The sequence below is a fragment of the Tyto alba genome, unplaced genomic scaffold (genome assembly GCF_018691265.1).
Source record: "Tyto alba isolate M040663 unplaced genomic scaffold, T.alba_DEE_v4.0 Super-Scaffold_40, whole genome shotgun sequence".
In the NCBI taxonomy this organism is placed as follows: domain Eukaryota; kingdom Metazoa; phylum Chordata; class Aves; order Strigiformes; family Tytonidae; genus Tyto; species Tyto alba.
In genome coordinates, this window is record NW_024881316.1 from 43721004 (window position 1) to 43746487 (window position 25484).

A 25484-nucleotide genomic window follows, 5' to 3' on the forward strand; every position below is an offset into this window, starting at 1 on the left:
CCATAGTCTCTCCTGATAGGGGAATCGGTATTGTTCACTCACAGGTATTGGTTAAGCAGCCTTTCTTACTATTAAGTTCATTGAATTAGTTCAGTACAACAAAAACCTGATACCACACATGAGAATACTCTATATAGTGCCTATACTGTGTCAAAAGTTAAGAGCATCCAGAGTTTTCATTAAGGCCAGGATACATCCTGAATTAAATTTATGCTTTACCAGGAATTTAGGTCATGAAAATTGAATTTCCAGCTGGTGTAAATGGGTAGAGAAATCACTGAGTTCCTGGTTTAATGGAGAAATAACAGTCCTTCCTTTGTCTAACGGTATGCTTTTCATTTCTCTTTGCCTATCTCCCAGTTCCAGTCATTCATAATCCACTCTGCTATTTTTCTATTTTATAGCCATCTCACCGGAGTAATGTGAAACATAATCAATCAGTATTTGTAAAGCACTCTGAGGCTATCAGGTGGAAGGAAGTGTATAAATGCAAACTGTTATGATTGCTCTTACACTGCTGCCAAGGGACCTGCAAACAGAATCAGGCCCCCATATATTTAGATATACACAGACTTAGTCACATCTTATGAAAGGAGCCAGAAGATAAAACCTGAGGAGGCATAAGAAGATAGAAGCTTACTAAAATATAGGAAAAGGTGATTCAGGGATTGTTTACGAGTTTAAGACTGAATCTTTGTTCTGCCACAGATTTCTACCCAGTTTTGCTTCTACCACTGTCTACAATACCTACATTTGGAGTATAATTACCCTGTGTTGTCTATATTGGACTAGTGACCTAGTCTTCCCGGGCTCCTCTTATAGTCAGTGTTATCTAATGCAGCTTTTATGGTGCAATCCACACGACACTTATAAGACATCCACTTAATGATAAGTAGATCTCATAATGGTGAGAGAAATTATGTCCAAGTGTTTCTCTTCATTAACTATACATTGTCTGGGGTAGACCCAGACAACTGTCTCAGATGTAGGAATCTACGTTCGATTAAGCAAATCCCATCCTATAATTACCTCTGTCAGTAGATTGAACAGTTCCAGGGAACATTCCCAAGCACTGAAATGCAGTCATCTACATTCTTCATTTTTTAGAATGGTGCCTGGAACAATTTTGGCTCAAACTACTCAGCACTTTCCTAATTCATTCCTGAGTGTGGGTCAGGATCCAGCACCAGCCAGGCACCATTCCGAGCTGTTGGTTTGGATGCAGCTACCCTATTCCAGAGACTGAGATACTTTAATACTATAAACACAACCAGACTGTGCCAAGTGGACCCAGGGTTAGAAAATGGGACCTGGCACCGCTTAGTTGACTAGAACAGCCACATCCAGAGCTCAACACCCATCACTACTGCTGTTGGGAACATTCAATGGTTCACCAGAATAGACCTCGTGATCCCAAGTTGACAGGAGACTTACACCTCTGATGGAACTAAGCCATTTGAGTGACATCCCATAGGAACAATGTGTCGGAGGCAGGAACGGGACCAGATACCCTTCAGTAAGCATTCACATGATTCACACTCTTCCAGCCACTGTCCCACAGGTTTTGTGGGTTTTTGTTTGTTTGTTTTTTGTTTCTTTGTTGTTTTGTATGTGTTTGGGGGTTTTTTGTTTTGTTTTGTTTTGTTTTGTTTTGTTTTGTTTTGTTTTGTTTTGTTTTGTTTTGTTTTGTTTTGTTTTGTTTTGTTTTGTTTTGTTTTGTTTTGTTTTGTTTTGTTTTGTTTTGTTTTTTATGTGTGTGTGTGTTTTTAAATTGTTCATTGCTTTTTAAAAGACAGAAGGAAAGAAGCTGGACTAAAACATTTTGCATGGACCCATGACCATGTAGGTTTGCTCTTCATAAAATGAGTTCTCTGGTTCCCTATTATAAACATCTTGAGGAAATTAAGTCTTTAGAAATAATAAAGTACTTTATCTTGATAGTCTTTTCCTAACTTCCTTTTTATCTCTTGAAACCACCATGCCCTTCTGTGATGGTTTTGGCTGGGATAGAGTTAATTTTCTTCATAGTAGCTTGTATGGGATTATGGTTTGGATTTGTGCTGGAAACAACACTGATAATACAGGGATGGTTTAGTTATTGCCCAGCAGTGCTTACACAGAGCAAAGACTTTTTCTGCTCCTCTCCCCACCAGTGAGCAGGCTGGGGCTGCACAAGGAGTTGGGAGGGGACACAGCAGGGACAGCTGACCCCAACTGACCAAAGGGATGTTCCATACCATGTGCCTGCATGCTCAGCATATAAAGCTGGGGAAAGAAGAAGGAGACAGGGGAAAGTTTCATGTGATGGTGTTTGTCTTCCTAAGTCACTGTTATGTGTGATGGAGCCTGGTTGTCCTGGAGGTGGCTGAGCACCTGCCTGCTGATATGAAGTAGTGAATGAATTCCTTGTTTTGCTTTTCTTGTGTGCACTGTTTTTGCTTTACCTATTAAACTGTCTTTATATCAACAAACAAGTTTTCTCTCTTTTATTATTCCAATTTTCTCCCCCGTCTAGCCACAGGCACAGTGAGTGAGTGGCTGTGTCGGACTTAGTTGCTGGCTGGGGTTAAACCATGACAGTCCTTTTTGGCACCCAACACAGGGCTTGATGTGTTTGAGATAACGACAGATATGATTGGAATGTGCTACATCGAATTTACAGCTGTTATTGCTGTTTAGCTATTAATTGGCAGGCTTCTGTGCTTGCCATGGGGTTTGCTTGCCTCACTGTATATTAGAGTCTAGTGCTCATTAGTGGCAGTTTTCTGCTTTTGCTGCTTGCTGTACTGCTGTGCTGCTTATCATCTTACTCTGCTGTGCCTGGGAACATTCTGATAACAGCAATGGCGATGCGCCTGCGCTGGCCGAAGGCCAGGGCATCACTGGTGGTTCTGTGCTGCTGCACTAGACTGGCTGGGACTCCAGTGTGAACTTGAATTGAAGGGACTGTCACCTGTGGTTGAGTCCACACAGGAGCAGTACACCTTGAAGCATCTGTTGCCGTGGGTGAGTCTACACCAGAGCAGGTATATCTCAAATCATCTGTGGCCATAGTTATGTCTGTGCTGCAGTAGGTATACCCCTGAAGAGACTGGGGCTCACAGATAAAGCTTCACTTGGAGCGGGTACACCCCTAAGGGACTGCAGTCTGTGCATAAGTCCAACCCAGAGCAGAGTTCATTACAATATTAAACCTTATAAACTGGCCCAAAGGGAACAGGGTGGAGATTGTAATGGATATACCTTTAAATTGTTGTAACCCATGATTTGAGTTGCATGTTATAGGAATTACAACAGCAGGAACCACCTGAACCAAAGGAGGACAGGTTATACAAGAAGCAGTGCAAGTGCAGCAGTGGACTGACCTGACCAGCTTTGGTGACCAGTAACTCCAAGCAACGCCCCACCTCTCCTGTCCTGAGTGACCACCAAAACAGATGGAGTCCAAAGTCATGGACTGAATGAATTCAGTGGTGATTTTGTGTACATTTTACAGACATTTCACAGGAGTGGTCCATAGACTAAGGAAAAGATATCTGTGTATTGCATCAATGGATAGGAAAGGTGCGGGGCTGTGGTTAGTATTGGATGTATTGCATAGTGTGCGACCTGAGCATGATGTAAATGGCATGGGGTAGAGAACGTGCTGGTTTGGGCAGGGAGAGACTTAATATTCTTCATAGTAGCTTGTATGGGATTATGGTTTGGATTTATGCTGGAAACAACACTGATAATACAGGGATGGTTTAGTTATTGCCCAGCAGTGCTTACACAGAGCAAAGGCTTTTTCTGCTCCTCACCCCACCAGCGAGCAGGCTGGAGGTGCACAAGGATTTGGGAGGGGACACAGCAGGGACAGCTGACCCCAGCTGACCAAAGGGATGTTCCATACCATGTGCCTGCATGCTCAGCATATAAAGCTGGGGGAAGAAGAAGGAGACAGGGGAAAGTTTCATGTGATGGTGTTTGTCTTCCTAAGTCACTGTTATGTGTGATGGAGCCTGGCTGTCCTGGAGGTGGCTGAGCACCTGACTGCTGATGTGAAGTAGTGAATGAATTCCTTGTTTTGCTTTGCTTGCATGTGCAGCTTTTGCTTTTCCTATTAAACTGTCTTTATCTCAACCCACAATTTTTCTCACTTTTACTCTTCTGATTCTCTCTCTCACCCCACCACGGGGGAGTGAGTGGCTGTGTGTTGCTTAGTTGCTGGCTGGGGTTAAACCACATCACCTTCATGTCATTAAACAACCAACACCACCACTAGGTGAGATTTATTGTGTATCTCTTGATTTCGTGTCAGTCTAAAGAAATAAACCCCTGAAGTTGACTGCACTTTGCTCCTTCTCATCAGTTTCTGTAGCAGCTTCTCTTTTGCATTCAACCCTGTCCTCACAGGACTCACAGCAAAGGCCATCTCAGGCCATCTCCTAAAAGGCAGACTTTGGCTGACAAAACTAGCAGAGGTAACCTGCAATAAAAGAGAAGCAGGAAGCCCCTTAGGATAATATTTTATGAAGGTGGCCTCTTCTACAAGACCTATAGTATTGTCTTTGCATTCTGAACCCACCTTTGTAAAAAGAAAAAATACTGCTATATGGCACCACCCTCTGATTTGGGCTAAATAACAAATTCCCAATGAGGAGGTGAAATAACACAAGGCAAGTACCCAAGATGTTGTCAGACCAATGATTAATACCATCTATTTTCTTACTGGGATTCCTGTGCTTAGGATTGTCTTTTCCAGCTTCCTTTGGGTATGTAGCATTAAAAATACATTGCAATAGCTTCCCCAGTCAGCTTGAAAACCCGCAGGACAGATATGGTCTCCATATAAAGCCCTTAAGGAGGATGTGGGTAGCAGGTGTAATTTACAGTTCCACAGATCTCCATCTAGAGATGGGTTGTAGCAGACACCTTTGTTTTCAAAGTACTTTTCCAAGTAGTCAGGGACATGAAAATAAAGACATATGGTGATGGAAGAAATGAATATTCATTGTTAGCCTTTTATGATAGTAAGAAACACAGTAACAAGAGCTGAAAAGATGGGTTTTAATTTTTGCAGAAGTGATAAGGAGAAACACATGTGGGAGCATATTTGCTTTTTTCACTCATCTGAGGTAGCTTCCTCAGTCATTTCCATTTTCTCCAGCTGAATCAATATTTTTTCTCTCACAAAAGAAAACAAAACCACAACTTAACCTCCCCACCCACACAAAACATATTACTTAACTGCCTGATGCTCCGAGCTATCTTTGCAAGCTGTCTTCTTTCAGCGTTTTAATTTTTCGGTCCTCTCACGGAATATAAAACATTAACATTATGCATTTGATGATGCTCTTACTTGTCACAAATCTCACAGCTTTTTGATAACACCATAGGCTTTTTTCAGGTAACAGTGTGAATTAGCTATAGTTGCTTACAAAATGGCAAGTATATTTTTACAACCAAAAAGAAACCACCCCAAAACAGGAGCAAAACCTGTTTACTCCTTTTTAATATATTTCCAAGAAAGCTTCCAGTTTTTGGTGACAAACTGGAATTTAAAAAAAATTACAGAATTAATAATAAAAAAAATGTATTTTAAATATGTTCCCAAAAGCTTGATTTTTGAATTGACATGTTTTCTTCTCAAAACTAAAATAAATTGTTCGTTGTAAGAGAGACAAAACAGTCTGCTAAATGTAGACTAGAACAGGGGTTTTATACCCAATATTTTTCAAAGTGTTTTTCATATATGAAAGTATTAACCAATTTTATTCAACAAATATTAACCCTTTGAAAACTTGTCTTGGCAATCTTTACTTATGAGGGTAGCATTTTGGCAACTCCACCAGCTGCCCTGTATCTACTTAAGGAAATAACACCTAATTGGTGGAATAAAACTTTTGTAATAAAGCCGAACATTTGAAAATATATCAGTACCTAAAGGATCTGATACTTGCTTCCTCCCATACAAGAGTTTCAAAGGCTCTTTAGCATCTACTCCTTTTATTACTACCAGTACAGATTCCTGTGTCTTTATTAGCAGCCTGATTGTCCATACTTTTCATCAGTCTCAGGTATTCCTGTTTAAAATCTCCAGAGTCAATGGGTGCAGGTTTCTAGTCCTACAGGGCCTGATATCCTCCCTAACAGGCACGAGGCACCTTGGTGTTTCGTATCCTCCATTTCTGCAACTGGCAGGGTTTTCTCAACTATTTTCAAAACCACCACATAGCACAAAAACAAAACAGCAAATTCAGCCACGGTAAGCACAGTTTGATTTTTTTTTCCCCTGAAAGGTCACCCCCAGCTCTTACATCCTTTCTCCAGGGCTCTCATCCCACAGTACGATGCACAGACCCCCTCTGTCTCCCCCTTTTCCACCCCTGTCCTCCCTGCCCAGCTCCTATGCAGTGCTGGCCCTGCAGTTCAAGGAAGTTCAGAACTTAAATTAGAATTGCTAAGGGATTTTCTCTTAAAATCCACATTCCTAAAACTAAACTCTGTATCACACTAGAGATTTTCTCTTCTGTTTGAAGTAGAAAATCATATAAGTGTATCAACATTAACTGTTAGTTGGTCTGAAGTCTGGTTTATTTACTCTTATATACGTAGCCTCTGTGGCTCTGTTTTTTCACTATTTAATGTCTTTTTGTACCATTAATTTTTACTATATCCACCCAGCTATTAAACCATAACAACTTAAAATCACTATGTCAATAAGACTGTTTGTAGTTTTACTTGCTTGTGGATCAACATATGTCAATCTGGCTCTCGGGCACCCGACTCTACCTTCTTCAGTAACTAATCAGTACAACTCTGCCAACCCCTCGAGACTGCTGATAATTCTTATTTAAACTATCAACAATTTTACTGTATCTCAGTAACCCTCAGAGCCAAACACAGTCCCTCAGTGTAGCTGCATCAGAGTAACACAGGGGGACTATTCCCTCCCTGCTTTAGGATATCTCTGCAAGTAAATTTGTACTGCTTTGACTTTCTGCTATGTAATGTGTTTTTTTCCAAAACCATGTCTGCCTTGCTCTGTGCTGTAATCCCATTTTTTTTTTTTTTTTGTGCTGCATCATTTGTTCACAAAGTTGTCTCCTTTCTGGGAGTAGATAACTCCAATTATTTTCCCCGGTTACAGTTGCATTTTTTCCAAGCTGAATATTGTTTCAAATATTTCAGAGTGTTTTGCATCTCTTTGTGGCTTGTTATTTCTCTGGGATCCATACTGGGTGAACCATCATCCAGTTCCCCTAGCTAACACCCCTAACACGTTGGTTATTCCTCTTTAAAGAGGATTCATTGGATGACACCAGGGAGGATATAAATATCAACATATCCCAACACTGTTCTCAGAAGAGGTGCTGGTGCCCTGCTTCTTTCTGAGGCGTACTTCAAACTGACTTTTTAGATCCTCCATGGATTTTGCCATTTAAGATGACCAACACAATGTGTTGGACACTTTATCATCCACGTTACCTGTGGGGGCACTAATGACAGATCACACTTTGTTATTCTGTACTCCAAGGGACAGGCAAGACCAACTGCCAGTGCCCTTTGGCAATATTGCTTTATTTTCCTGCTCAGGAAGGAAGCAGCGTGTGCTCAGTCACACCTTTCATTGCACGTATTTCTTTGCCCTCTCTTTGCAGGGTCTGTGCTTCAGCAATGCCATGTCTGAATGCTCCACTGCAGCATCCTGACAGAGAGAAGTTGTCCAAGACCTGGAGAAGCTGCAGAAAGAAAACATCCTTTGCCATAGCTTATTTAGGCACTAGAGGAACATGCTCCTCCTAGGGTGGTCCAGACTGCTTGTACATTGTTCCTGAACTTTTCCTGTGGTCAAGAAGAAGATCTGGCCAACCCGCTGAGCAACGATGGAGGGTTTACTGGTCAAGGCCACAGCAACCAGGAGGAGAGATTGCAGCTTTCTCCCTGCCAGACTGGGTACCAACACCATACAAGCCACAGAAACAATGAGCACCAAGGACCCAAAGGCTCCAGGCAGAGTTTCTGCAGCCTGTGCTGGAGCCCACAGTGCTAAAGTGTCTCTGCCAGCAGCACCCATAGTTTAGACATGGTAACATACTCTGCCAAAGGCTATTATAAACATGCATGTATAGAAATGAGGAATCAGGTTCTGACTTCCACTCAAGGTCTCACTTACATGTGTAAGAAAAAAGGCTTAATAAAGCCTTTGCATATAGACTTTATTCACTAGGAGCACTCAACCATCAGTATTAAGTACATCATAAAATAGACAAAGAGCTGTAATTTGTACCAATGGAGCTTATCATTTCCTGGGGTTGTTGAGGCAGATTTCCATCATGGGCAATGCTTTAAGATGAGCAAATAGGAGGCTGAAAGAGTCTTTTCTACAGAATTTCCCATCTTCAACCTCTCCTTGTTGACTGTAAGAACTCCAGTCTGTATTTGCAAGTGCCTCCAGATCAGCAGTATATACGCCGCTAAATAAGAACAGCCTGAATTTGAAAGGTGTGATGTGTTTGCAGCACCCATTCAAATATCTAAACATTAAGGCAGTTTTACCAAGGCAGTTGTGATTCTTAGCCACTGATTTCAGTCAGATAGGCTTCCAAGACAATGATCCCAGCATCTCTGTTGTATCCCTTGGATGAATTTCACGTCTCCATGCTTCAGCAGGACCTCAGGCTCCCAATCTGAATCACTATCTTTGCAAGTTAACACAAGCCCTCCAAAGCCCTGAAAGATGGGCTCCTTTGCATGTCATGTTCATCCACACAGAAGCGTGTTTGTAGGGGTCAGAATGAAAGGGATTGCTGAATATGCTGTTTTTCTCCAAAACATTGATAATTACTTCAAGCTGGGCATAGACTGATATTTTTCTAGTCCTGGATCAGACAGAGTCTCCTAATTGACAGTCTTGAGCTTCCCAGTTTCTACTCTCCCACCTTCTGTTTCAGTAAGAGTTTATTATGGAAGAGCCTTGCTCTCTCTGGCTTTGCACTACATACTTGGTTCCATCCCAAATAAATCCATTTCACCTTGACAAAATTAGCTAAAATACAGCAGGAATTTGGTGGAGGGGGAGACACCAGGCAGAGATCTGCTTTTTTCGGGATTTGTTTTTTAATTACATTCCTGCGATTTAGGCTTATGAGTTAAGTAGAAAGCTCCTGCAGAGCAAACCTGCCTTTTCTCTTGCTTTGGCTGCAAGGGGCTGTCAGGTCTGCTGTCCCAAGTTGTCCTGGCTGAAGCTCCTGGAAGAGCAGAGCTTCCTGCCTGGAGAGTTGGTGGGCAGCTCTCCTGCCTCAAATGAATTCATTTCTCTGCTGCTCACCTTTGGTCCGGAGAGCTGCAGAGTTTTTCTCCTCTTATGTAATGGTCTGCTGGTGTCTTTGCTTGGAAAACCTCTTTTTTTTTTTTTTTTTTTTTTTTTTTATCTGGAGGGTGTCAGGAGCCCCGTCCTACCTCTCTTGGGTCACTGCTTAGGGAGCTGCTGGCTGGGGGTGATGGGGGGGAGAGGTGCCAAGCTGTTGGGCAGCAGAAGGGAGCAGCTCACCCCCAATTCCTCCCCTTAGCCCAAGCCTTTCCCGGAGTCACTCTCCCCCTCGGAGGAGCACGGGGCAGCTCCTCCTGGGCGACCTCGAGCTGCAAATGGGGGAAAGGAGAGAAGTGGCAATTTGGGCTGGGAGCTTTTCCTGGAGTGGTGCGTGTCCTATGTGACCCCTCGTCCTTCCCCCCCTCCGCCAAGAGCCCCAGCGCGGCTGGGGCAGGGCTCGGTGCGGCGTGGGGAGGGATGCAGCAGCCGTGGGACCGGGGGAGAGGAGAGCGGGGAGCGGCGGCTGCTGCTGCCGTGGGAAAGCGCTTCGCAAAGTCTCCGGGCAAAGCTCTCCCTCCTCCGGCAGCCGCCGGGGAGCAGGGGTGCCCGGGGGGGAGGCGAGGGAGGGGCACGGGGGTGGGGGTCAGGGGCCGTTAAAATGCAGCATCATCCTCCCGCCCCGGCTAATTCGGTGGGTGTGTGGGTAGGGGGGTTGAACGAGGAAAGCTTTGCAGCGGGCGGAGTGTGTGTGTGTGGCGGGGAGGGGGGCCGGTGCCGGCGCTCGCTTCACCGCCCCGAAGAAGCGGTGCCCGCCGCGGGGCTGCGCGGAGCGGCCGCGGGCGCGGAGCGGGCACTGCAGAGCCAGCAGCGCTCCCTGTGCAACGCCGGAGCCTCGCCGGCGAAAGGGGGGCACCCGGGCGGGGGCGATGCTAGTTGGATGGGGGGGGGGGGGGGGGGGCAGCGGGGGAGGGAGGGAGGAGAGAGGGGAAAAGAAAAAAAAAAAAAAAAAGAGAAAAGAGGAAAAAAAAAAAAAATTCAAGGACCCCCCCCCCCCGCCCTTCTACCTCCCTCCTCTGCCCGGTCCCTTCCAACCCCGACACACACACACACACGCGCTCACACACACACACACCATTGATCAATATTTGGCTGTCTTGCTGCAACTTGCTGCAGTCTTTTAAAGGAGTAGTAGAGAGAGAGGGAGAGAGAAAGGGAAACTGGCAGGAAGGGGTAAGGAGCTACACATGTCACATGTGCTTTCTAAGACGTCCAGGAGCATCTGCAGGCTGGATCTGGTGGAGGATGCTGCGGCAGGTGATACACAGAGGGCTCCAGTCGTTTTTCTACAAGCTGGGCTTATTCGTGAGCAGGCATCCGGTGTTTTTCCTCACTGTGCCCGCAGTCCTGACCATCATCTTCGGCTTCAGCCTGCTCAACCGCTTCCAGCCTGACACTGACCTGGAGAGCCTGGTAGCCCCCAGCCACAGCCTGGCCAAGATCGAGAGGAGCTTAGCCAGCAGCCTTTTCTCCCTCGATCAATCCAAAAGCCAGCTGTATTCGGACTTGCACACCCCGGGGAGGTATGGCAGGGTGATTCTCCTCTCCAAACCCGGAGGCAATATTTTGCATCAGGCTGATGTGATCCTGCAGATCCACCGAGCTGTGCTGGAAATGAAGGTGAACTACAAAGGCTATAATTATACTTTTTCCCATCTGTGTGTGTTGAGAAATCAGGATAAGAAATGCGTGCTGGATGATATTATTTCAGTGCTAGAGGATCTGAGGCAGGCTGCCCTCTCCAATAAGACAACAGCCAGGGTGCAAGTGAGCTATCCCAACACTAAATTAAAGGTATGCTCTTACTGCATGCTTTTGCCAATTAAAGAGGCAGCACTTCATTTCTTGTCCTAAACAGCAAAGAGAAATATATTTATCATATTTATCTCTCTATATCTAAATGTGTGTGATCTGGGCTTTCCTCGGGACGAAGCTGAAACCGGTGCCTTGCTATTGTTCTGTACAAGGAGGGAGGGTGGGGGGGACTGTACGGTAACGAACCAGGAGAAGCAGGGAGTGAACAGTCTCTCGGGACCGGGAGACCTTGCAATGGCTTGAAGGGTTAATACATCAGGGAAAAAGGACAAGAGGTCAGGGGGTTTCAGAGATGGGATTTCACTATCTTCTTTTCCACCTCTACTGCCGTGGTGGGATAATTTATTTTTAATGTGGCCAGAAAAGGCTTTCCTCAAATGCACAGTGAGCTCTTGTATCTCCTTGCCTCTGCGAGTGCCATAAGAGCAGCAGGAGGCTTGGGCCAGAAGTGATTTCAGGTGTTCTGCTTTCTTTTTCTTTACCTGCATGCGAAGAAGGGGAAGGGAGGTGGATTTTTTTTCTCTCTGTTAGAAAATAATTAACTCTGCCACTGATGAATGGGCTGGAGTTTTGGGACGGATGCCATCAGCTAGAGGCTTCCAACAAAGGCGAAACAAGGTAAAAGGTGACAGAAGTTTCAGTCCTTCCAATTACAAGAATAAACAATTCAACACAGATGATCTCTGGAATATTACCCTGACACACATGCACCCATCTGCTTTCCCTCTCATCTGGAGCAATCCAGTTCACCAGGACTAACCTGCCATGAGCAAATAAGGTACAAAGTTTGCAGGTGGCTGCTGAAAGAAGTTTCTGCAAATTACTGTATATCTGCATGCTCCCCCAGGCATTGCACCAGAGGCAGGATTTATTTAACAGAGTGTAACAAACTCCCTAGCACACTAGTTACTCATAGCTCTGGTCATAGGAAAGAGGATGTGTTCCTTCTTGTAAACCAGAGAAGCTCTTTGGGGTTACCTGTCCCTCTTTTTTCAAAGACATTCTCAGGGATGAGGGAGGTAGTGCTCTTGCAAGCACCAGCCAGATCCTGAAGTTATCATTTGTTTCTTACTATTCATTTACCAGGGAAAAAAGTAAAGCCAGTTCCTATCCCAAAAGCTGAAGCAGAGACACAGATTGATTTTATTGGTGTTTTTGCTTCAGTAAAAGGGTCAGGTGGAACAGTTAGGATTTGGTCCCGTTGCTCTAGATGTTGCAGTAATTGCTCTGTGCAGAGTTGTGGCTGTTTGAGTTGAGTGTGGAAATGAAAAGGTGTCCTTGCTGCTGCTGGAAAGTCCTGAGTGCAAGGAGTGCTCAGAAACATGAGTTATTCTGGATTAAATATCCCTGAACAAATTTAATCTTTCAGTTCACTGTGAAGATGATCCTGCTATTGCAGAATTAAAGTGCTTTCTTTCTGTTTTGCTTATTTTTAGAGTCAATATTAAGCTAGTGGAGAACACTGATAATCTAGACTAACATCATTATAAACCAGCTCTATACAGAAATAGCCATTCTACTCTCAATCCAGATTAATTTTTGTGTGAAAATAAACCCTACCTGAACTTGGCAAAACTAGGATGGGGTCACTTGCAATATGTTGTTTTACTAGGAGAGTGCCTACAGCTCCATATTTTTTACAGATAAAGGCAAAGACAGAAATAACATGGTCTAGACTAGTGATTTATTGGAATGAAAGTGATCAATGGATAATTCACACAGAGAATGTTTTCCCAAAGCATTGATGTCTGACTCTGAGCACTGCCAAATACCAGCCCGGCACCTCCAATTCCCCAAATAGTTGCTGTGTATCATACTCTGGATGAAGAAATAAATGTCCTTAAGTATGTAGGTTTAAAGTTGGACAGAGCAGTCAGATCTCTTCCCACTTCTCAGTGAAAGGAGGTACAGCTGCCAAAATACGTGACTGCACTTTAGAGAAAAATTAACAATTACAACTTATTTCTGTGGACAACGAGAGTCCCTGGTGTTACTGAGCAAGAGAATTACACCTTGCCACAGTTTTTCTTTTTCTGGTACAGTAAATACTCTGTTGTGGGTCCATGGTGAGCCCTGAACCTGGACTGGCCTTCAGCTATGGCATGTCCTCAGAGACTCACCAGCTGTTGGAAGTAAATTATTAATTTGTATAGATTAACTCACTAGGTCATGTCTGTCATCTCTGTTGTCCCAGGTACCAAGGGTTAGGAAGTTGTGAGTGAGCATCTCTTGTGCTCCTTCAAGCCATGGCCAAAATCTTGGTTTAATCCAGGATTCCAGGCTACTGACCTCTCTCTCTCTGCAACTCCAAGCAAAGGCTGTAGAAACCCAGGCATGTGTTGCTTGTTTTGGAGTGTCTAGATGTGTTTAACTAGAAATATCTTGGATGCTGTACCCAGCAGGGTCTGGAAACAACCCCTGTTGCTGTAGCTATGAGTTTTCTTATTTCTTTTAACTTGAGTTATGACATGAAGGAGCGGTTGTGGCTAGACTTCATGGCAATGCAATCAAGAGGGTCAAATATACCTGCCCTTATTCAGTGTGGACCACTGTTCATCACACTCACCAGAACATGTCCTTGTGAGCTTTCTCAGCTAAACTTTCTTGCACCACAAGGACCCACCAGGATCTTCTATGTTGCCTTACCTTCTCAAAAGACACATTGCTTGGTTAATACTGGTAGATTTTGCTCTGTCTTATTCATTTAACAATGGCCTCAAATTGAATAAAATTCTTCTAAGAACAATACAGTTAGTTTAGAAACCATGAAGGTGTCCCAGATGTGTTTAGTCTGCAGCTGACATGGGTCAAGTGTCAACCTGCACTTATTTGGAAGCCATAATGACAATGTTGAGCTGTTCCAACCCTTCTCCTGCTCCATCTGGGAGCTGCAAAAACATCTTGTAGTTTTTTCTTTCCCTCAAGCCTTGTGAGCAGCTTGAGCAGCTCTCACATTGTCCCTCTTCTCATGTCCTGCTAGCGGCCAAATTGGTTTGATTCTCTCAGGTGAGGCTGACTGAAGGTTGGGTGGGTGAGCTTTTGACAGGTCTTTCACAGGAACTTTGTGGGAGCTGTATGAGCAGATTTCAGCAAACTGCTCTGGTTTTGAAACAGCTGTTATTGGGCTGCAAAATCTAACGAAACTGCTTGGCTTTTCCTAAGAAAACCTGGCTGTGAAGGGTAATGACTGTTTAATAGTTACATGCTGTAGTGTTGGAAGAGCTTATATCCCTGAATACATCTATCTACACTGCCCCTCTGTAAGTTGGGAAGTCTTGGTCTCTCCACTTGTCAGAGGAGGAGCAGAGAAATAAGACTTACATCCAGAGTTCAGACTGCAGTGTGGTTTAAAATGCCTGAGATGGATTTAAAACCCACTCTAACAACACAGGAGTCATTGCAAAGTAGTTTACTCTTCTGAAAGACCAGGTGAACCAGACTGTAGGAAAAAACCTGCTCCTATCATTTTGGGGACACTGTCTAGCCTGTTCACGATTATTGCTACGCTACGCTGCAGTCTGCAGCCCAGCCAGAAGAGTGACTTGCCCAAGGTCATGCAGATAGACCGTGGCAGAACAGGAAAACAAAGCTGGATGTATGAAGTCTTGATGAAGACTTTTGAGATGTTTCTTGGAGCAAGGTTGTTCATGCTTTTCCTAGCCCAGGACAAAAAAAAAAACAATGTTCCTGGGCTTGGGGTCTGGACTGTGCCTTAACTACATAAACTGGGCAAGTCTACACTGAGCACTGACCATCAGTCATCCAACTGTTAAACTGCAAGTTCTGACAAATCCCTGCACCATTTTTGTCAATTAAGACTTCCAGGACAGTGCTTGGGCGTGACTTGAGAGATAACATGAGAAAAGGTCCATTCCTGGCTAGTATATCTACTCCGTTCTGGGGATAACAATGTGTATCTGCTTGGATATGTTCTATGCCTGCCCCCAGGGCCAGAGTATGGTCTGAGGTACATTTTATTTACTGGTATAGACAGAATTATTGATTACATGGGGATTACTTCTTGTATACTATCAGATATAAGGAAGGAGATTGGGTTTTGACCCTGATTTGCCAATAAGCCTGGGAAATTTACTGTCTTTATCAGGAAAAAGAGAAAAAAAAATCACTACAAAGGATAAAAATGATTTCTGAACATAGTCCTTACCCTGAGAAAAAAGAAAAAAAAAAAAAAAAAAAAAGGAAACATGAAAGCATTTTTTTCAGGTATTTCACCTTTACTGCTTGTTTTCATGTTTATTTGCTAGTTTGTCAGAAAAGATAATAACTTAGAATTTACCTCTCCGAGATCAGAATGAATATGACAACTGCTGGTTAAAAGGAGCCTTTGTAAACAGATTGGTTTTTGCAATACTGCCTTCAATTAATTAAGTATCAGTCATTTATGAACACTAGGCTAAAGAGCAGCCAATAAAACAGACATCTCTATTACCACATTTGTGAAAAACACATCAGATGGATATTGAATCTTTTATTGTTTAAGTAGAAAAGTTACTTGCATTTATTTAGCATCTTGAAACCTGTCATTGCAGATTTGCTGCTGGCCAGATTCTCAATTTTTCTCACACTAGTAGCTGTACTTTTAAATGAGTCTTGCTCCAGTTGTACGTGTGAAATCTTTCCCATTGCTCTAAAATTAATTCCTCCTTAGATGACACTGAGGCACAGGCCACCTCCATGGGACAGAGAGCATATAAAACCAGAGCCCACCTATATCAGAGTAGGCATCTGCATGTCAATTTTACCCGCAAACTGTTATTCCTTCAGTAAAGTTGGTTTGAGTATAAGGTTACTCTGACTCCAAAGATCAGATGCTTCCTTGGAGGCAATACGGCTCTGTACTCATCTGTGATACCATCCGTCCCAATCCAAGCCTGTGTCTCAGGAATCTGTGAATTGCTCTGTATCTGGAAAAAGCTGCTAAGTCAAAGCAAAATAATAAAACAGGAGCTGGGAAAAGATCAGAAGAGGAAGGTTGGAGGCTGCAGATAGTTTTCATCTCAGCCTGTCAGATCAAGACAGGATTGGGCAGCTTGAGCTTGGAGTAGCTGCTCAGTAACATGAATTCAAGCAGAAAATATTTGAAGACAAGTAGCCTCTTCTGGCTCACAGGCTGAGAAACCTATTTGAGGAAAAAAAAAAAAAAAAAAAGACCCCCTTCCTCTTTCAACAGTGTTTCTGTACTGTCCAGCAGGACTAGCAAGGGCTTCTAACCCTCCTTGCATGGAAGGGCTGTCGGAGCTGGTGTCTGTGGTGGGTTAGCTGTGCCCTTGCTGGGAGATGTCCCTGCAGCTATCAGCTATTGAGGGCACGATCAGACAGCCTGCCTGCTCTGTGTGGGCAAGAAATTAAGTGTTTCCTTGCATTTTTAGGAAAATTCTCCACTCCTTCCTCTGCTTAGTACATTAGGAAAGGTCTCTTTCTTAGCTCTGATAGACTAAGTGTTAAAACAACCCTCTTGCCTAAAAGGAAGGCCAGGCTATGAGCCCTGACTACACCAGTGATATGAAACCAGGTTAACCTGTGGTAGGACAAGCTACCTCAACATAAACAAACAGGTGAAAGACAGCAAAAACCTATCAAAGCAAGGACGGGGTTTAGGGTGCTGGTTTTGCATTGCTGTTCTTCAGTTATGAACTTAACTTTCCTCATCAGTCTATGAGGTAAATTCCATGTTCACCCTACCAGGGCCATAGTCAGCAAGTTCCTTGGATGTGGGGCTCATTCATTCCCATCGAGCAATTGAGAGCAGTGGCCACGTTGAAGACTGCAAAGAAAATATTCTCCACTGACATCTCAGATGACCTTGGTCAGCTGCTTCATGCCTTTCCTTCCCAGCTATTCCACTTTTTAGTTTTGTCAGCACTTGCTGGGGGACATGGTCTTTTATGCAGTGCCAGGCCTTCTGGAGACCTTGCCATGATGTGAATAATAATAAAGAAGGAATTGGAAGGCGTTTTGGGTAGAGAGAAAAAGAAGGTGCAATTGCAAGCCCCTTCAGCTAGTAACGGCTGCTCATCACTGTGAATCTGGGATGAATGTCAGCCCCCTGCCAAAGGTAGAAAGTCCAGTAGCACTTTGCCATCTTCCTATAACAGCTACTCCTCTGTGGACAAAAAATTTTTTTAATTTCCTTTACTAAATATTCAGTTAATGCTTGGCAGCGTTTCTGCACTGACATAACATCTAATCTCAGCCATTCCTGCTTTTTTTAATTGTCTTTGGAGCCCCTTACTGTACTGACTGTGTGAGCTGTTGGAGGGCTCTGAACTTCTCCCTCTGATTTACCATTGATGGATATTCTTTCCATCTGTAACAAGAATTAAAATAAATTCCAATACCACCATGCTAGCAAGATGAAAGAATACATTTGACAAACCTTAGTAAAGAAGATGTGTCATTGTCCCAGACAGAGAGGGATGCCTTTGCTCAGAGGAGATTCTTAAACCAACATTAACTGATTAAATGTATATTCTGTGGTAGAAGTGGGAGGAACTACTTTGTAAGGAGAAAATTATATTAATAAATATGTCAAAAAAAAAGTTCTTAAATTATTTAATATCTTTTATATATATGTAGGTATGCATATTACATACATGTTTTTCATAGTTGGTAAACAATCATGTGAGTAAGCTTGTGCTAGACATTTTCAAAATAGTAATCTAAGAACAAAACCTGTATTAAACCTTTTCAGCTATTAAGAGATAAAAGACCCCTATGCAGAGCTCTGCACAGTTGTTATTATAGAAGTCATGGTGAAAAAACCTGCTGACTGCTTTCCAAGAGGAGTGAATTGAGTTATTAAAATCATGATCTTGCATTTCTACAGAAAGCTTTTAATTTATGCAGATACCACATCCATTGCACACTCAGTGCAAACAGTGAAACATGCTGTGCATGGGTGGGACTTGAGCTGAAAAGCAGCTTTAAATACAGATGAAACAATCTTCAACAATGTAGACAAGCAGGTCCTATGTGTGATGGAAAGGAGAGAGGAAGACAACAGGAATCAGAAAGGGCAATCTATAAAGTCTTTTATACCTCTGTTGCTCATTATATTAGTCCTGTTCTCCATTCTACTACCTATCAAGGCACAAGATGCTCTTGTGGAGAATAGATAGTGAAGGAAGTTCTTGGTAACGGGACTGTGAAGCATCCTACAAAGAATGAGAGCAGTGACAGAGCTCCTGAGCATTGCAGAGATGATCGTATGCAGTGGCACATGGCATTGCCCTAGCCCTGGATTCATTGGGTGTGAATTAGCCTCACTTTTACACCTGTTAAACCATTTGGGATCAGGAGATTTGGGTGCAGTGCTTGGAGATTTTTGATGACACTAGCGAGTGTGATCTGGTGGCGGTGAGAGGACTTCCAGCTAAAAAGAGTTACTGTGCAACTGATTCAAAGGCAAACTTGGAATAATTTGTTGGTGGACAGCTCTGGTTTGGCACAGAAATTTTGCTGAAGCTTTTTTTACTCCTTAATCCTGCTCACACGTTGGTGGGTAATTCCTGCACAATGCTAGTTCTGCATGCCCAGCAGAGGCTCTGCGAAACATCAGACAGCCTTCCCACAGACGTGAGTCAGCCAGACCAGCTTTTCTCCCTGGTTTTGTGTTTTGGCACCAAACATGCCCTCCTCCAGTTCACTTTTGCTAGCAAACTGGTATCACAGCCGGGGAACTGCTGAGGCGATCACAGGTTTTGAGACTGGCATGTCATTATCTGGCTAAAACTGCAGAAAGTTTTTGGTCTGATAATGATTTATAACTGATATGGAAAAAGTCAGCTGGCACCACAGGTGTATAATGTTTCTTGAATACATATGATGGCAAATGTTTTGGCTTCTCCTAGAATAATTCTTCTTTAAAAATACCAATTGCACAAGCCCTAACGCCTTCTTGACTGCTCTGAGGACATCCGAGAAGGCAAAGGGCAGTCCTGCCTACCTGTCTCATGCCTTTGAAGGCAATGCACATTACAGAGATTTTACATGTAATGGAGCCCACCTACCTAAGGTACATGAGTTGGGATTAAAGATCAAGCTCATAACAGGCCAGACTGACACAATTCATTTCCTTGTGCAGTCAGTGGGAGATCTGGCAGGTGCCGTTTAATACCTCTACAGGGAAGCCCAAATACCTAACGTGTATTCTCTTGCAATATATAGGGTACATAAACATCACCTATAGGATCAGTTCAGTGGGCATCTAAAACTTGTGCTCAAGTTATGTACCTAAGCAAGACAAAAAAGTTGCCCTTGTGTAAGACAGGGTCTTGCTTTTCTTACATACTGCATAATAGTTTCCACCAGTGTGACATAAGTGTTGACAGTCTGATGGAGAGGTGTTATTCTTACCACATACATGGTGTATTTTTTCACGTGTGTCAACAGCTTCATAAAGGGTGATACGATTAAGAAGTGGCCATGGAACATTTTGCTGATTCTGTTTTAAATCACACATTACCTGCGCTGCAAGTACGGCCAGCTCATAAAATTTCAGCTGAATTTTTTTCTATCAGAAGTTACAGTACTCTTGAAATCAAAGTAATCCGTGAAACAATGGCTACCTTGTCCTTAATCTTATATTGGAGGAAGAAAAGAGAAAGACAGGTTCTCATAATTTCGTTCTGATGTGACCCTAACAAAATGCTTCCATTTTTTTGTGTTGAAAATGTTCTTTCACAGTATTCTTTCAAAATTGTTTCTAAAATACGTTGCTCTCACATTATACTTTAGATTAGGAAATAAAGGAGGGGAAAAAAAAAGTTACTTTAAAAATAAATGTTCTCCCATGTTCAAACTTTGGGGAAGGAGTGGTTGCTCTGGTTTGAAAATCGACAAGAAATTAAGTCACCCCTCCAGCTCTGCCTGGCAGGATCCCTGCATGGTTGAAGACACAGCCCAGTCCCTATGGACATGAATGTATCCCCTCAAAAGGGTGTTCTGGCTCTTGTTAATACAATTTTTCACTGGAGACCAAGGCAACATATTGATGGGCCAAGTGATCCTCTCTTCCAGATTTTCAAGCAGGTTTAGTATGTAAAACAATTTGCAGTTCATTAAGAAAAAAGATGCTGTTAGCAGTACTTCATTATGCAATGCAATCTCTTGTTTGATAGGACAGGACCTGTAACTTAAATATAAATCACCCTTTTCCAAACCATTTTCCAGGTTGGTTTCCTAGAGTACATTTTGATTCATTAACAAAATGCATTAACAAATTCAATATTGATCAGATGCAACATGAAAATACTCATGTTCATTTTTCTTCTCAAAATCTACACTTTGGTTTGCTCGTGTTCTTGACTCCTGTCCTACTGAGTGAGGATTTATTCACAGATAAGTACATAACATGCTCCAAAGAGATTCTACCACATAGAACTGGGGATCCAGATGACAAACTCACTTCTCTTCAGGAGTGGCTGGAAGGTGTGGTAATAAATGCTCTACCAGTGGTGTTTCTTTGTTAACTAACATTAATTTTCCTGTCCATAACTGATTTTCCACCTGCGTGTAAAAAACACTGGTCATCCAGTTGATTCACAATAGATTTATCGTTGTAAATTGCATAGAAAGTTGGGACACCATCAAAGAAACATGGGCATTTCTGAATATTTACAAACATCTCTGCAATCCTTTCTTTCCCCATGTTTCAAGATTAACACAAGTATTAGGCTTTAGGTATATACTCTAAATTAGATTTCACAAGGTCAGCAAGCTTAAGAGCTCCCCTACTCTCATAAAGTATTTGATGTTTTGATTTTGAGGAAAATTTAATTTTAAAGAAAAGGTATTTTTTTTTCCCTATCAGAATAAAGTTTATATCTTTACAACTTTTACCATCTTGGCTCTAGTATAACATTTTGGAAGTGGGAAAAAGAGGAGGACATCCTTGAAAGGAAATTTGTGTTATATAAATCCCAAATAATGTAATTGCATATATTCAGTGGTCTTTTCATCAGAATATTCACCCAAAAAGGAAAGTTAAAATAGGTCATTTGTCACTACTTAAGAGATCTGAACAAAGCTCCTTCAGGAAAGATTCTGATACTTGTTAAAAACCCAGTTGCTCTTTGAAGTAACAAAAACGACAAGGAAAAGTAAGGCAGACTAGCACATTTTTTCACTTTCTTTAGAGCAACTAAATAAAAAGTAACCAGGATAGACAATAGCTCAGAATGAAGCTCAAAGAAACTCAAGTTGTACCCTTAAACCGTTTGAACTGGGTCTATGCTCAATGAGGATGCAGCGGACAGAAGGGACAACATTTCAGATGCTGTTTTGTGAAGGGGTACTTCGGGGTGTGAGATGGTGATTTTGGTGCAGGGCCACATATTCAAGAATACATATTCTGTTGTGATTCAGATCGTTCTCTCCCTTACATTGATTTTCCCATCATAAAGGAATGTTGTGGTGCTGCTGGAGAAATTCAGTCAGAGAGCTGTTGGAGTTTTATGAGCAATATCATGCCTTTTCTGTGTAACATCAAGAGGTTAAAGACATAAAAGGTTTATAAGGTCAGTCTAGCCCATTCCCTGGCCTGTGCAGGATTATGAGGAAATCCTAATAAAAAAAATTAATTCAGATTGGCTTGGATGAGAAATCAGTCATGTGGGTTGGAAACTGGCTGAGATATTGTAAACGAAGAATCATGATAAATGATAATGTAACAAGTTTATGGAAGGTATCTTGCAGGGTATCTGGAGAATTTGTGTTAGGTCTGGTCTCATCTAACATCTCTACTAATTGTCGGGAAGTGGAATTGAATTGCACAGGAGTGAAATTCACAGATAATATTAAACAAGGAGAACATGTCAGCAGCAGCCGAGTCAGAGAATTTGCACAGACAGAACAGGAGCAGTTAGAAACCCAAACAGAAAATATAACAATTTTCTGAAGAGTTTTGGTTGCATTCTAGTCCCGAAAGGGAATTGTAGGGTCCCCTCTTGGAACAGATTCCTGTTAGATGAGTTTTGAAAATGTCAATTTGAAGATGCAGTGCTTAAATGATATGATCAAGGTCAAAGACAAAGGTGATGTTAAATTTGGGATTTTGCAACCACCACAGAAAGGGCACCTAGTTTTACTTCTGACTCTGACACTGCTTTACAAGAATGGTATTTTCACTGCTTGGTGTTGTCCTTCATCCTTCTTGAAGATCAAGGTCTGCAGGACAAAGACAGCTCCATATGTTGAGTTTAAACGGTGTTTTGGAGGGTGTAGATGATGTCTTAAATAATCAGAGAAGATTGCTGCTTTGCTTTGGTCCTTTTGCTATCTTTCTAGAATGAAATTAGTCTTCTTCTGGGGTTCTGTGCTGACTGTGTGGATTTTGGATGGGCCAGCCTTGAAGATATTTTGTCATATAGTGCATCATCTGATTGTTCCCCAGAACTTCAAACTCAAATATCCTCATACCCTTAATGTCACAAATTGGCTCAATTTTCTCCCTGTTGAATTTTGTCATTCATTAATTATATTCTGTTTGTGCCAGGGAAAAATTCTCATAGCAGTCAGTCTTAAAACTCACTTGGACAAGATAGTTACAAAATATTCAGGTGGATCATTTCTACTATTTTTTTTGTCCAACTTGAGTGTGATTACAGACCCAGTCTCTAGAAACAGGTTGGTGATGTTTGTGAAATGGATTGTGGAATCAGGCCATTTCATCTCCTCTTCTTGACAAACGTCCACAATGCCAGGGCATTTGCTGCAGCAGATGGTACCTGATCTGGTCTGCAGATACAGGCTGTGACCCTGCCCTGCCACTGAGGTTCCATGATGTAGCAGTCTGTGGATGCTCATAGAGTGTCACAATGGAAATACTCATCCCAAAAATAGGATATAATTCTTCAGCACCTTATCTAATCTGAGCCCAATGTGCAGTCAGAGGACAGAAGGGTGAACTTCGAGAAGCAATGCATTTCATTTTTTCTAAACAACTACATGAGGAGGGGATGAACTCACCATTTAGAGGCATGATGGACTAGAGAAAGAATGGTCATATTATGCATTTACTTTTCTGATGTTTAAAATTAGGTGAGCTGAATCCTACCATACACTTGTTTCAAATCACACAAAAATAAAATTCCATGAAATTTCCATAAGCATGGGAATATACTTAATCTGGAGACATTTATAGAAAAGATGTATGTCAGGTGAAGCGGTTTTGAATGACCTAGGGAGTAATTTGCATTTGCACTGACATGAGAAAACTTCCCAGAATAATTTCATGGGGAAAATGAAGGCTTCTTCTCAAGACTATTACAGCTTTGCCTCACACCAAATCTCTGACAGGCTTTTGAAAGACACATTTTGGAAATTTTTATTAGACAGTTACAAAAAACCTAAAATACATTAACTTGAATAAGGAATTAGCTTCAACTGAAGGAATTAGAATTAAATGCCATCCCCCTGCAAAATAAATTGACATATATTAGCAGTTTATTACAGCAGGGAGACTGAGATTTTGCAGACTACTCAGAAGACAAATGCTGAGGTTCTATCACCTGGAAGTGCTTTACCATCTGATTGCTCTTTGGCTTACTTTATCATAATTTTTCCCTAAATATTTGCTTGAAATCCAAAGGTGGATAGATACCACAAGGTCCCACCATCTACAGCACTTCTGTTTTAAAATTAGAAGTCCAATCCTTCCTGTTTTGCCTGAACCAAAACTTTTCCAAATAGATTATACTAATATAAGTTGAAAAATCACTTTGCATTCTATACAACTTCGAACAGCCTTTTTTAAAAAATGTGCACTATATTAAAGTAATTGTAAAATATCTATTTGGGGAAAACATTTCGATGTCTTGCAGGGAAATGTCTCAGATAAGTTGAAAAGGTGGTTGTTGTAATTATTATTATTATTTACAATGAATGCAGTACATTTCTTCAGAAGTGCTTATATAGAGTAACTAAATATTCATCTTGGTATCTTGAACTAATTCTTAACAATAGCACTACATTAACATATAAATGTAGGAACACATATAACCTAACTTTAAGCATTTAATAAAGGTACTTAAATTAGGGTTTGAGACATCGTAGGCTTTAGCAGGACTAAAACCACTAAGAATGAGATTCAGTCCATTTAAGATCAAAATTGCCCTCTGGAGGTGCCCTGTTTTTCTCTTCTCCTTGAGCAGGCAGCCTGGTAGTCCTGGCATTGCTAACCTGGCAGGTTTGGTTAGGCAGCCCAACTCAGGACTTCAGAGAATAAATTCTGACTTTTCCTGTTTTGTGTCTTGTTCTGGCTGAAGAGGCACATCCAAATCAGAAACTCTGCTTGAAGTTAATAGCTACTGTGTACTTGCACGAAAGGACAAATACTCAGCCATGAAATACAACCACCTTGAGGACGAAGCTATTCAGGTGTTGCACAGCTGACGCCACAACTGGAATACAGGGTCTGAGCACAGGAATTAAAGAAACCCTCTGCCAGCTGGCAGCAAAAAGGGGATTACATCTTTCTTCTTTTTTTTAGTTTTCTTTCTCTTTTTTCCTTCCTATTGAGTTTTCATGAACCTGGATTATTTCTCCATTCCATTTCACCATATGTCATGTGAGCTGCTGCTCCTGAGCTTGGCAGGGATGAGGTGCAGGCTCAGAAAGGAGAAGGAGGAGACGCCTCCTTTGGCAGCATCCCCAGTTTGCACTGTGAAATACAAAAACTAAGGAAACTCCAGCATCATATAGGAAGATCTTTGGAGCATGAGCAGCTTTTACAGCTGTGCATTTGCACAGCACCTTGCACAGCGGGGTCCTAGAACATGCCAGAACCTCACTGGTGACCAGTGATCATGGTCTGAACCAAGACATCAGCATCTGCTGTGCCTTGTGTGGGTCCTCCCAGGCCTCCACAGCACAAAGGCTGCATCAAGATGAACTGCTCTCAGCATGTGGAGCTTGATCAGTGACAGTTGTTAGCAACTCCTGAAATCTCTAGATGAAGGTTTCAGGCTGATGCAAAATTTTCAGGTTGTCACACGCTGTTGTTTAACACTTATTTATCACTGTAAATGTGCTCTGTACCATTTGAGACAACACAAGACTCCCTCTCCCACAGAGTATGGATAAAACAATAAAAAAAAGCTGGCCCTCGTAATATCAGCAAACTTCTAGTGAGAGAGCTCTCCAATGATGAGAGATAATGAGAAGACCAAAGTGGAGATGATGCCATGAGATTTACTTTTTTGACTCAAATAATTAAAAAAAACATGTTAGAAAATCACACATGACATCATCTTCATCTCTGTGGGCTACTAAGAACACAATATTTTATCATGAAGGG

At 42.2% G+C, this 25484-nt stretch overlaps 1 protein-coding gene across 3 annotated transcripts in view; it reads left to right on the top strand.

The window, feature by feature from the left end:
• The first annotated feature begins 10383 nt into the window (after positions 1–10383).
• The window catches only part of PTCHD4 (patched domain containing 4), an 89781-nt gene continuing 74680 nt past the window's right edge, over positions 10384–25484 (top strand). The window contains exon 1 of one of the 3 annotated variants that reach the window (XM_033005056.2): positions 10384–10972. In XM_033005056.2, coding sequence (XP_032860947.2) covers positions 10547–10972 — 426 coding nt within the window. In that variant the 5' untranslated portion in view covers positions 10384–10546. Of the gene's footprint in view, positions 11147–25484 lie in introns of all 3 variants that reach the window. The other 2 variants (XM_009972157.3, XM_033005057.2) reach the window with 2 other exon arrangements.